Raw genomic sequence first — 11,702 nt, forward strand, 5'->3', positions numbered from 1 at the left:
TTTGCCAAGATTTAGGACTTATCCTCACCTGTCTCATCATCTTCTAGCAAGGGGAAGTAAAAAAAAAAAAATATTGTTAATGCAGCAATCATACCTGCAAGAATACATTTGCAGTTAGGTTCATAAACTCTTTAGATGGTTTCATTATTTTGCTTGTTACCACAGTTCTATTATTTTCAATTTCATTTAAGCCCCTAAAACAAAGGGGATGTTTTATTAATTGGTATAATTCCTATAATCTGTCAAACTGTAAACATTAGCATGAATTAACAGGAGCTCTGGGGCTTATATGTGTTGTATATATGACAAATATTTGTGGCGCAAGTGTAGATTTAATGACATTTCAAAATTTTGACTGATTCAAAAGGTTGTCTTGGGGAAAAAAAAACCCAGTAACTACCATGTTTACAATGTAATGTTGATAAGCTTAGTTTTAGCTGTCTGGGGACCAAAAACCAGGACACTGACAGTAACGCATAAACCTTTAATTAAAACCCAGGGATTAAACAGGCTTAAATATAAAATTTCATGAGTAAAATTAAGAAGAAGGCATTGAAATGAAGTCCAGGCAGACTGTTGGTAATGCTGATTTGTGAAAAGATGGAAAGCAGGAAGAACGAGTTAAAAAAAAAAAAAAAAAAGTTAGGACACTCTAACAACTGTATTTGTTGTTAATGGACTTATATTGACTACAAGCATGAAACCACACAGAGTATTCCATGTCCGCACATAGAGGAGCTCATTCTCTGGGGCTATGGATAAGTGTTGATGCCCCCACTCTCACTCAGAGATGTCCCCCCAGACTCTGAATATCCCTGCCCTGTCTTCTGTCCTTTTCCTCCTTCCTTCTCCTCTTTCCTCTGCCTTTATCCTTCCATCGTACCTATTGATTGGCCTATAATGTGTTTTCAGTGGTAGATTAATGGCACATTATCCTGACAAGGGTGTGTGAGGGGACAGGACGTGAGGGAGAGTGTTAGAGATGATGTTCTTTAATTGATATGCTCTGGTGTGTGTGCGTGTGTGTGTGTGTGTTATATGAAACAGAAACATGAAATTAAAAACTCACATTTTTATTAGAAAATGGATGAATGGGCAGAGATTTAAGATTATTTATTTGAAAATCGAAATAAAACTATTTTTTATAAATAAACGAGACATTAATTTGGCAATGAATTTTGCCAAGTACCTTTTCACTTCATGCAGAACCAGGAGGTTCCTTATCTAAAATCTCCATCCATTCATTCGTCCATCCATTTTCTTAATTGCTCATCTAACTTGGGTTCTATCCCAGGGCTAAAGCAGACAACCGCATACTCTCACACCCACACTTACAGTTACCTAACCACTGCAATTTTACAAAAAAATGCATGTCTTTTGAGTGTAAGAGGAAGGAAGACTATTTGGAGGCGACCCACCCAGGCATGAACAGAACATGCAAACAAAGCAAGAATCATGTACAGACCCCAGGAGATGGAACCAAGTGCTAACCACTGCATCACCGTGCCATCCTGGAGGTAAAACTGAGTTAAATTGTAAGAAATATGTCAAGCCAAGTATGGCGAACACTGCAAATGTAATTAGTTCCCAGAACTTAAAAATATTATGCAAAATCGTTCTCTTTTAAAGTGCCGACTAAGTTAGGGCAACACATTCATTGTAAGCATCTAATCACAATGAATGAGTCATAGCACAGCTAGTTTGACTTGGGCTTTTGAAATGCAAAACAGAACTCTCAAAAAGCTGCGGCTAACCAGGATGACGCAGAGAAAACTGGTATAAATTTCAGTGTTAATGTAAACTTAAAACAAACCCATTTTCCAGCGTAGTGTCACTTAGTTCATTTAGTTCGCGAGCGTTTTCACTCTCTCACTTAGCTTGGCTCACAATTAAATATTGGACACCTTCCAATGTGGTCTCGTCCTCCCTCATCCCTGCACTCTCTCGCCTATTATCTCTGTCTCTGTATCATTTGCTTTTATCTCAGTTCATCCCCTTCGGCATCATTCAATTTCCTCAAGCAATTTGCATTATGGAGTGGGGGGTGTCTAAATAAGCAGATCAATAGGCCATCAAACAGTCCTTAAGTGTGACACATACACAGATCTTGTGTCTCAGATTTCCACCTCTAACTAATAGCCTTGTTGTTTACTTTACAATGTGCTGTGTCATGAAGTTTTTGTGTAGGGTTGCCCTACAGGGCATTGGGACTCCCCAGAGAATCCATTTGCAGACTTTTGCAGTGCTGACTGAAGCTGGAGAGCACAAATACAAACACTCTTTTACAAACATTTTCTTTTCTTATTTTGTTTTGGCAGAATTGTTGAACGCTCAGAGGCATGAATACTTTTTCACCGAATATTATTCTTCCCCTTTAGATTTACTTCAGTGGAAAATTGTTGAAAATGTTTGTGACAAACCCACACCATTGCCCTATGAAGCCAAAAATAGAACCTAAATTAAAGAAAATCTCCCATGTGAAATCTTTTGGTGACAGTCTTTTCTGTACTTTAATGGATGGGCTCTCCCATCATCCTGGGCGATGACCTTTGTCAGTTGACAGCGAGAGGTCGACAGAGGTTAAAGTAATAGGCGAGCTAAGAAAGGGGCCCCCGCCTAGTCATGCAGAAAGGAGCTGCCAGAGCTTTACACAGGCATAATGTGCGCACACATACACACACTTGGAGTTGCTCTCCATCCAACAGAGACAGCACTTCCTCGCTCCTGACCAAACAGACCTCGGCTATAGAGAGGCACAGACCCGTGCAGAAATACAAATGTGATCGTAGTTTTTCCAACACAAACACACACTCATCAACTGGTTCTGAGTGATCTCTCCCTCTCCCCCTCCGTCTCTTTCAGTGTTACACACTCTCCTGCTCGGTCCCTCTCATTCAGTCACAGGCGCACACAGTCGGGCTTCAGTGCGCAGATTACTGTGATGAGCTATGACAGGGCAAGAGGCGAGAGGGAAGCACAGTAAGAATGGGAGAAGAGGACAGAGTGACAAAATGAAGCGAGTACAGTGGTGGAAGCAATTAACACTTCTTATGAGAAGTACTCAACTCAATTTGTGCATTTATGTATGTGACACATAACAAATCAAGCTGATTATCAAAGTGTTTACTTTATTCTCTACAGTCCAACGGCTGAAAGCCTTGGTGCCTTGAAGACGGCATGATCTTCTCCATTAACTATGGCTTGAATGTTAATAATTATACCATTTGGCCACACCTCGTATCTTGACAGTCCGCCGTCATGTCTGAGCTGGTAGCCGCTGGGGATTGTGGGTACTGAGCAGTGTGACTCTCCAGCAGCTCTGAAACACGAGACAGCCTGCCAGACATAACAGGCCTCTTTTCTTCAGTGAACACACGCACACACTCGATGGAGTCGATGTCTGAATCACACACAATGATAGATGTGAATGCCTCTGAGATTCCTTTATTTGCCACAGAGGATCGGTAATGAACACATAGTGGCCTGTTTTTCTCTTAAGTAACTTCATTTTAACTATGTGATTATACCTCCGTAGTAGATAGTATAGATTACTCAGTATGATTTAGGCCTATGCTATTATAAACGTGCAGGTTAAGTGTTTTGGCAAAGTGCCCCGTGGGGGTCAAAGGGCAGTACTGATAAGGTTAGCTCACTTTCAGCTCATTCAATGCAGAAAGAGAATTTTTGTTAGTGGAGAAAATGGCATTATTGTTTTTGACAAATTATTGTTTCTTCTGTTGTCTGTGATGGATCACTTAGTCTAAGTCATGGGTATTATGCTTGTGGCACATTCACACTCCCTGCGGGCATCAGTGAAATAACAAATTATCTTTGGTCTTGGGAAAATCATAAGATTTAAAACATCACAATGTTACCCTGTGAAACACCATCACAGTGTTTTAAGCTATTTTGCAGACAAATGTTACTTGTTCTTTTAGTAAAAACACTATAAATCTAGACAAAATAAGATTTTTTTACATTATTTTGCATCATTTTTTCCTTTAAAAGAAGAAAAGTATTAGACAATGACTATCGTTTTATACCCTGTTAGGTATAACACAATGCATACTTTAAATTCTGAAAATGCATATTATATCGCCATTTAGAAAACATGTTATTTGTTGTAGTTAGGGATCATTACTAGTTACTTTCTCTTTTTATTTTCCTTCTTGTTAGCTATATAATTTAAACAGCTAAGACATCTTATCTCAGAAATAAGAACTCCAGAAAGCAGATAGCCTTGTTTCTGTTTTGGGGGGAAGTGCATTAATTCACTCTGGAGTCCTGGGTGTAAATATCCCCTTGCTAATACAGCTGTCACAAAAGAAGTTAACTTAAAAGGAAAGAGCCTTGGCTTGGCTTCACGGGAGTGGGCGAAAAGCTTCCCATTCTGTATGCTTAAAGTCATGCTGGAGATATGTGTACATTGGTTTGCACACTGAGCGCTGGACAGAAGGAGAATTTAGGTAAGCTTTCTGTCATAACCAAATGGGGAAGGAGGAGCTTCACCTCATATCTACATCTGTCAGCTCTACATCTTTGGGTCAAAAGTTTTCCAAAATATTTTAGTTTCTCAGCAAGTTACAAGATTAGTCTCATATTATTTCTCCTCTGATACAGCACATCGTAACCAAGTGTAACCTGAAGTATTTACCTACAGAAACAGAAGGGAATGTCTGAATGTGTAACCACTTTGCTTCAATGTGAACAGTTTTTTTCTTAAGGTAAAACAGAATTAGTCTCACATTGTATTGCCAATTTAATTTACTGTCATTTGTAGTTATGCCTCTAATATGCCGTTTTTTTATTCAGTTGAAGATAAAAGTGACACTTTTTTTTCCACAGACATACTGAGGTTGTTACTCCATGGTTTGTCTTTGATGACTCAGTATAATAATAATATTCAGCTGGCTGTAAGGTATTTAAAATGAATGTAGTATAAAGTACTGCCCTCCAAATTTAACAAATTATCTATGTTAGTGTGCCAATATTTTGCCTAAGCCTTGTCCTTTCACCCATAGAGGTTAGGCTACAGCAGCATGGTGTAATTTAAAACAAATTTACATTGAGTGGTTTTTACAGAGGACATATGTTTACGCTTTTGCATGATTTACCTTTTTGCAGCTGTATTTTTTATTTCTTTTCAGTCAATAGGTCCTACAGAATCCTCATAACAAAGATATTGAGAAAATTAATTAACCAACAACTGCATCCATAGCGTATTATATACAGTTTTGTAAAACTAGATACAATTTATGTCCGGAACACAAGGGTCACAGCAAAATACTGAATCAATTCTGTGAAATATTTCTTGAAGATATTTTAATTACAATTTCAATAAAAGGTGTAATGGGCCCACAGGCAAACGTGAAACAAAGTAAGAATGATAAAATATTCAGAAAAACAAAACACATGCGTGAAACAGAATAAAATGTTAATTACATTCATTTAAATACAAAGATAATTTCAGTAAAATTCAAAATTCATTTATGATATAGGAAATGCATGCAAATCGGATATAATAATTTCTTTGGTGGCTTAGGCTGCTGGATATGCTTTTGTCAATAATAATAACAATAATAATAATAATGTAAACAATAAAATGATCTAAATTATATTGTTTTGGGCCTCCCTCGGGCTATCATTAGCGTAGCCTGAGATTGATCTGTACAGGGCTATGTGTAACAACAGGTTTCGTGTCAGGCCTCTACAAAACCCACAGATGACTGAAAATAAATAATACTGAATCCGCTTATTTGTGTGTGATATGTAACTACTCCCCTGCCACTGTAGTTGCAGTCTTAATCAACAGTTAAGGCCGCAGAGCCGTCTCCTCCATCTAAACCACCTTAAATGCTTCAAAGTTGGCAACAGACCACTAAAAGTGTCTCTTTCACTGCAGGGAATTGTTAAAAGCATCATACGTCCCCTTCATACAGGCTGAAGTACTTGCTGGCGTTTGAGAAGCAGAGGTAAGGCGTGCTACTTCCCGGGTAGACCACGGGCAGAGGCACGGGCAGCAGGCATCTCCCCAGCAGGTTGCTCTCTTTGTACAAAGCCGGGAGTTGCCCCACCACCACAGGCTTTCCAGTCTCGGGGAAATCGCTAACTGGTCCCTCGATTTCGTTAGAAATTTGTCGTTTCAATTTATTCCTACGGTTCTGAAACCATATTTTTACCTGGGTCTCCGTGAGCTGCAACGAACTGGCGAGGCAGGCGCGCTCTGCGCTGCTCAGATAACGTTTCATGTCAAAAGTAGACTCCAGCTGAAAAATCTGTCTCTTTGAAAAAATAGTGCGTGTTTTCTTTTTCGTTATCATTTTATTCTTCTTGCCTGGGCCCCCTCCTTTGTGGGGGTCTGTGGCTGCGGTGGGGGAGCTGCTGTCATCGCAGCTGCTGTCCCCGCTCTCGAAGCGCGCCTCCGTCACCTTCCTCTGACTCCCGCGGCTGATGACGACCGTTTCCGTTGATCCGCTACAGTCTGTGATTAACTCTGCAATAAAATGACACTTTGATTAACCCACTGTGGTCAATACTCAAACTCTGCTGTCACGTTAGATTGAATTATCGACGAGTGCGAGCTGTGCGTAGATATGAACACAGATAGAAATTGGTTCAAAGCTCTTACCACTGTCGTTGAGCCTGTCCGGGTCCTGTCTGGCTTGACTTCCTTTCTCTTCTTGACGAAAACTGTCTTTACGCATCGCTGTGGCCAGTTCATCCTGCGATCCGGCGGAGTGACAAGTGTCACAGTTACTGCCGCTTGTCTTGAGGTTGAGAATGTTGTCGATAGTGAATTTTAGAGAGGCGGTCGGGCGACGTGGTGCTTCTGCTTTGTTCATATTCTCCAAGTCGCTCCAAGTCCTCTCTTGTTTACTTCCTCGAGTCTATTCGTCCTTAACTCTAAACCGGGACGTTAATCTCACCACTTCGTCTCGATACACCATAGCAGCAGTCACTGAGCAGAGCCTGCTGGGCTGGCTGTGCTCTGTACGCGTCGCTGCTACACACACAGGATGGAGCGCTGTGTTCTTGCTGATTGGCCCAACGAAACGTTTAGCAGTGACCAATAACAGCGCAGGAATGGCAGGGAAAGGGGGGTGGGGGGTTGGAAAGTGATGTTGTGCCTAGACCAACAACCCCCAGTCTTTTCTGACTCCCCCTCATCTTCATGCATCTGCTGCGAGGAAAATCGTACGGAGCCCTTCAGGGATTCCCCAGGATAATCAAGCAGTTTAATTTCACCGTTTACAGCATATACAGTAGACTAGGTACGCTCTGACACTGTTTTTTTATTGTAGTTTTCAATCCCCCTTTTTGTGAAGTGGGCCACGCAGCTACTTGAGTGTGATTTGCGTGCTCAGAGCGTTAAATATTTAAGTATTTGTCAGCTTAATATCAAATTTGACTGAAACGAGACTGGCTTAATGTAGCAGTACGTGATTATCTGAGGAATTTGTTGACGCCCCCCCCCCCCCCCCCCCCCCCCAAAAAAAAAAAAAATGAATAAATAAATAAAATCTTCTCGAATTCGGATATTAGCTCTTTGTCTTTGCAAATCGTGGCCTTGATGCATTTTCTGTAGCTTTAAATAGAATAGCAATATTTAAGTAAAAGCAAAATATTAATTAGAAACCAAAAACATACTTTGATTTAAATCACACCACGTTCACAAAATCGTGACTGTTTTCAGTGAGCCTCTGTATTTTGTAATTAACGCCTATTTCATAGCTGATGGCTACATTTTTGTCATGAAAAACGCTCCAGATGTAGCTAATAATAAAGCTTCCCGTTAGAGTTCACTTTGTATTAATTACGCTTTCTGTAAGTTTATTACTTTTGCATATTTCATATATATTTTTTCATTTGCACCTTTTTAAATGGACCTAATTCAACTTCAGAAACTTATCTTAAGTTGTGAAAACATGTTTTTAGACGTGAATTTTTTTTTTCATCCATATTGATTACTTTACTTTCTCCCAAACAGCAAAGTCTTCAGACAGCGTTTCAGTCAAATGTTTCGCTTGGACGTAATGCTCTTGTATACCCTCACTGCCTCCTTTGTGCATTGTTATTATTATTTATTGTAATTAGATACATGTTAGTTAGTTCACTTTAATAAAGACACACATGGGTTTATAGTATATTGTATAGGCGATGATGCTAAGGTTTAGCCGCATGCTACAAAAGTTCAAAAACTGCATTAAACTTAACTTTGTTTCCGGAACACTTTAAGCTTTGTTCTTTGTTCCAAACACACTGATTCACTTCATTCTCTATATACATAGGTGTGCAATCCTTCATGATGATTGTTAGACTGGCAGAAGCAAAAGAAAAATGCAGTGTTTCTGTCACATGTTTACAAACAACACAAATGCAACACAAGTTTGTGCTTGTTTTTTTTTTTTATTTATTCATTAAGTGAAAAAGTGACAAAGATGGAAAAATGTGTGACTTTAAATACAAAAGTTTGCAAAAATAAGTGTGTATTTAAACATACAGTATTCATCTTCGGCCTCCGCTACCCTGGAGGCCTTGCCATGCTTGACTGTATTAGGGGTTATGCTATGCAAGAGCAGCACTCTTGTCGGAGTTTATGCACCGACATATAAAGATGGTTCGCTACTTTGTGTCATATGGACTCTGCGGACTGTCTTTGAGTGCAGACAACCTTTTCGGCGGTGTTGGAGGTTATTGCACAATTAATAAAAACGAGGTGATTTTGTGTTATTAAGATACAGTTTGATAAGTCAGTCTTTACACCAGTCCTGTCATCTGCGATCTTAGCATGCTCATTGAGTGAGCAAACGTTGATAGAGGGTAGTTGATGGGGCTGGAGAAGCTTCCCACGGTTTGATGTCCGTTTAAGCTGAAACCCAGTGCTGGTGTGGGTCCTTCGTGATACAGAATTGGGACCCTGACAATCCGCTGGGTAGAGTTTGGGATTTGTGCAGCCTCTAGATCAGCCGCCAGCTGCCTCTTCCATTTATTCCTCCGGTTTTGAAACCAGATTTTGACCTGAGTCTCTGTCAGGTGGAGAGATGCTGCCAAACCGGCCCTCTCTGAGCTGCTCAGGTAGCGCTTCACATCGAAAGTGGACTCCAGTTGAAATACCTGACTGCGACTGAACACGGTTCGGGTTTTCTTTTTCCTGGCGAAAGTTGCGTCAGATGAAGCGTCTTGTTCTGTACGTGCGTCAGAAACGTTTTGCGCGTCCTCCACGTCTTCCGTGAGGTTGCTGTCGCCCGTTTTCCTGTCAGCTTCGTCGCTGTCCTCAGTTATCGGCTCAGACACAGCCGGTGAAGCCCTGTCGCTGGTTGATAATGAGCAGCATGGATCTAGTGAACCTGTACTGTCTTTTGGACCTAAAGGGAGACAATGCAACAGAAGAACTTGCTTAAAAAAAGATAATCAGACATTAAGATACACATTCTCCAAATACTCCGTTATCTTCAGTCAGATTTTTGGCTACACCGTCCTTCGAACTGTTTCTTATAGTAACTGGTTCACAGGATAATCTTCGAAGAGTAAAACTGTCGACACACTTATTGTTGCACCAGAAAACGAAAATAAAAGTGAAATTTTCACCTGTTTAAAAATCGTGTTTATTGTGTGTCGTAGTATACCCCCTTGTCAAAAGTTTGGACAAGCATGGGCAAAGCTTAGGCGTTTTTACTGGATTGCATAACACACAATACATTCGATTAAGCGGTTTCAGGCCCGATTATGATACTTATTATTATAAATATAAATAAGAGTCCAACAACATCTTCCCAAATATGCTAGTAAATACTAATTTAATGTGTGGCTGTTGGTATTGATGTGGGACTTTCATTACATGTAAACACAGTATGGTGATATTGGAGTTTTCAAATAAGCGTATTTGGCTGTGAACACCAAAGGGTGGGGCACTTTGTTCTGAGGTTGCATATGAGTGTCACAAATCCACCGAATGTGCGTAAAAGCGTCACGTCGACGTTCCGTACTACTTCGTTTTTGTTTTGCTTTGTATTCTGGGTTTTTGTGCGTAATCCGTGTGCGTAATCTTCAAGCCGTATCGCGGATCTCATAACAAGCAGCCATGCCGTCAGTAGAGAACGAATTTCAGACATGAAAACGTTAAGACTTGAACGTGTTTTGCAGCTCAAAAATGCCCCAGCTTTTTTCACCATTAAAAAAAGATGACTTTTAATACTCCTATGGTCTATAGATAGGAGAGCGCGGTCAACTAAGGATGAGTAAACGGTGTGGGTTTCACACCTCACTCGCCTCAAGTTTGCTGATTTTTATCTAGGTTATATTTAAAGAGCAGAGAAGTGACTCGTGACTTGCTTGTATTTTGGATGAGTCAATCATATATGTGACTGAAAACCTGACACCAAAGTACGGATCCACAAGACTCATTAGCGCATTCCGGAACACTTTCTGTATGTTTATCAAGCGAAACTATATTTTTTAAAAGAACTATATGGAAAACTTACACCAATACATTTAATATATATATATATATATATATATATATATATATATATATATATATATTATTGTAAGATCAATAGTTAAAAATGTCTTGTTACACTGCACACGGGGAAGTGAAAATACCTTTAACTTATTTTAGGCACGAACTGTTTTCTAACCAATATTTAACATGTTCTCGTGTCTCGTGAAGCTGTTCTATACTTACTGTGTGGTGTTTCCAAAGCTCTAAAGTTGAACGCAGTCCCTTCGCGGTACCACTGCAACAGCGAGTCTCGGTATACAGACCGAGCTAATGAGTTGACGTCGGGCACTGAGCCGCTCGTGTCGGTGTGATATGCGTTTAGTTGTCTTTCGGTGGAGATGTCCCCTCGACTTCTATCGGTCATCGACTCCTCTGCATCCTGCGTCTTGCTCAGCAGATTCTCGATAAAAAACGACGACGCCCTCGACGAAGTGGGAGCCTGAGTGACCGTCAGTTTTTCCTGCATGATCTATCGATGTCGCGATGCTTTTACACAAGGAGCCGATGGATTCTCTTTTGATCGTGCCTCAACGCAATCTAAAGTCCAAGCAGTCATTTCCAGTGATGCTGCCTTTGCGCTGTGTTGGGACGTGTAGTCATGGCCGAGACTGCGATCCCTCGGTGCCCACAGGAGGAGAGCGAAATGGATAGAAGGAAGTAGCAGTATAGTGAAACGTCAAGTCAAACGATTAATGAGTCGAGGGCATCCAGCGATTGGACGAGCACAATAGCAAATGGGGGTTTCCAAGAAAAAGAGAATTACGGTCTCGTGCGTCAGCCTCTGCTGCTACTCCGCGCGCGTGTGTGTGGGTTCACGTTAAGGGCCGTCCCCTCGAGGTCATCCAGACAAGAGAAGACCTCTGTTCTTGAAACAGCACTCTCTTTTTGGGCTCAATTAGGGTTCAAATCAAAATAAAGATCCGGCAGGGAAGCAGTCCTCCTAGGGCCTCGACCTCCCTCCACTTAGTACAGAGAAGGATAGAATTTAACTTGTCAAATTCAAATAGATTCCCCCTTTATCCAATAACTGTACAAACAAGATATTATATGCATATGGTTTAATTATTTTATTACGGCCTATTACGCCGCCATATAATATCTGGAAAGTATTTTACAGCAGCTTGTAGATTCTAATGTTTCAGTTATCCCATTTACCCAAATAAAATGATTTAGTGCTGCTCTTTTTTTTACCTCATTTTTC

The 11,702-nt window shown here is 40.5% G+C and overlaps 2 protein-coding genes across 2 annotated transcripts; both read right to left on the minus strand.

Annotated features, from left to right (window-relative positions):
• Window positions 1–1,177: 1,177 nt before the first annotated feature.
• Window positions 1,178–7,028, minus strand: hmx4 (H6 family homeobox 4). The gene is made up of 2 exons (XM_085163452.1): window positions 6,629–7,028; window positions 1,178–6,493 (listed from the first exon to the last, which is right to left on the minus strand). Exons 1-2 carry the CDS (start codon window positions 6,840–6,842, stop codon window positions 5,919–5,921), a joined length of 789 nt encoding a protein of 262 aa, XP_085019578.1. The 5' UTR covers window positions 6,843–7,028; the 3' UTR covers window positions 1,178–5,918.
• A 1,342-nt stretch (window positions 7,029–8,370) lies between these two features.
• hmx1 (H6 family homeobox 1) lies at window positions 8,371–11,353 on the minus strand. The gene is made up of 2 exons (XM_085163453.1): window positions 10,685–11,353; window positions 8,371–9,365 (listed from the first exon to the last, which is right to left on the minus strand). The coding sequence occupies exons 1-2, from the start codon at window positions 10,965–10,967 to the stop codon at window positions 8,758–8,760; spliced, it is 891 nt and encodes a 296-aa protein (XP_085019579.1). The 5' UTR covers window positions 10,968–11,353; the 3' UTR covers window positions 8,371–8,757.
• Between the last annotated feature and the right edge of the window lie 349 nt (window positions 11,354–11,702).

Source organism: Neolamprologus multifasciatus, chromosome 6 (genome assembly GCF_963576455.1).
Source record: "Neolamprologus multifasciatus chromosome 6, fNeoMul1.2, whole genome shotgun sequence".
In the NCBI taxonomy this organism is placed as follows: domain Eukaryota; kingdom Metazoa; phylum Chordata; class Actinopteri; order Cichliformes; family Cichlidae; genus Neolamprologus; species Neolamprologus multifasciatus.

Coding starts and splice junctions, on each gene's coding strand:
- hmx1 (XM_085163453.1), bottom strand. CDS start 10,967: ATGCAGGAAAAACTGACGGTCACTCAGGCTCCCACTTCGTCGAGGGCG. Junction 9,366..10,684: donor AGCTTTGGAAACACCACACA/GTAAGTATAGAA, acceptor GTCTCCCTTTAG/GTCCAAAAGACAGTACAGGT.
- hmx4 (XM_085163452.1), bottom strand. CDS start 6,842: ATGAACAAAGCAGAAGCACCACGTCGCCCGACCGCCTCTCTAAAATTC. Junction 6,494..6,628: donor GGACAGGCTCAACGACAGTG/GTAAGAGCTTTG, acceptor ATTTTATTGCAG/AGTTAATCACAGACTGTAGC.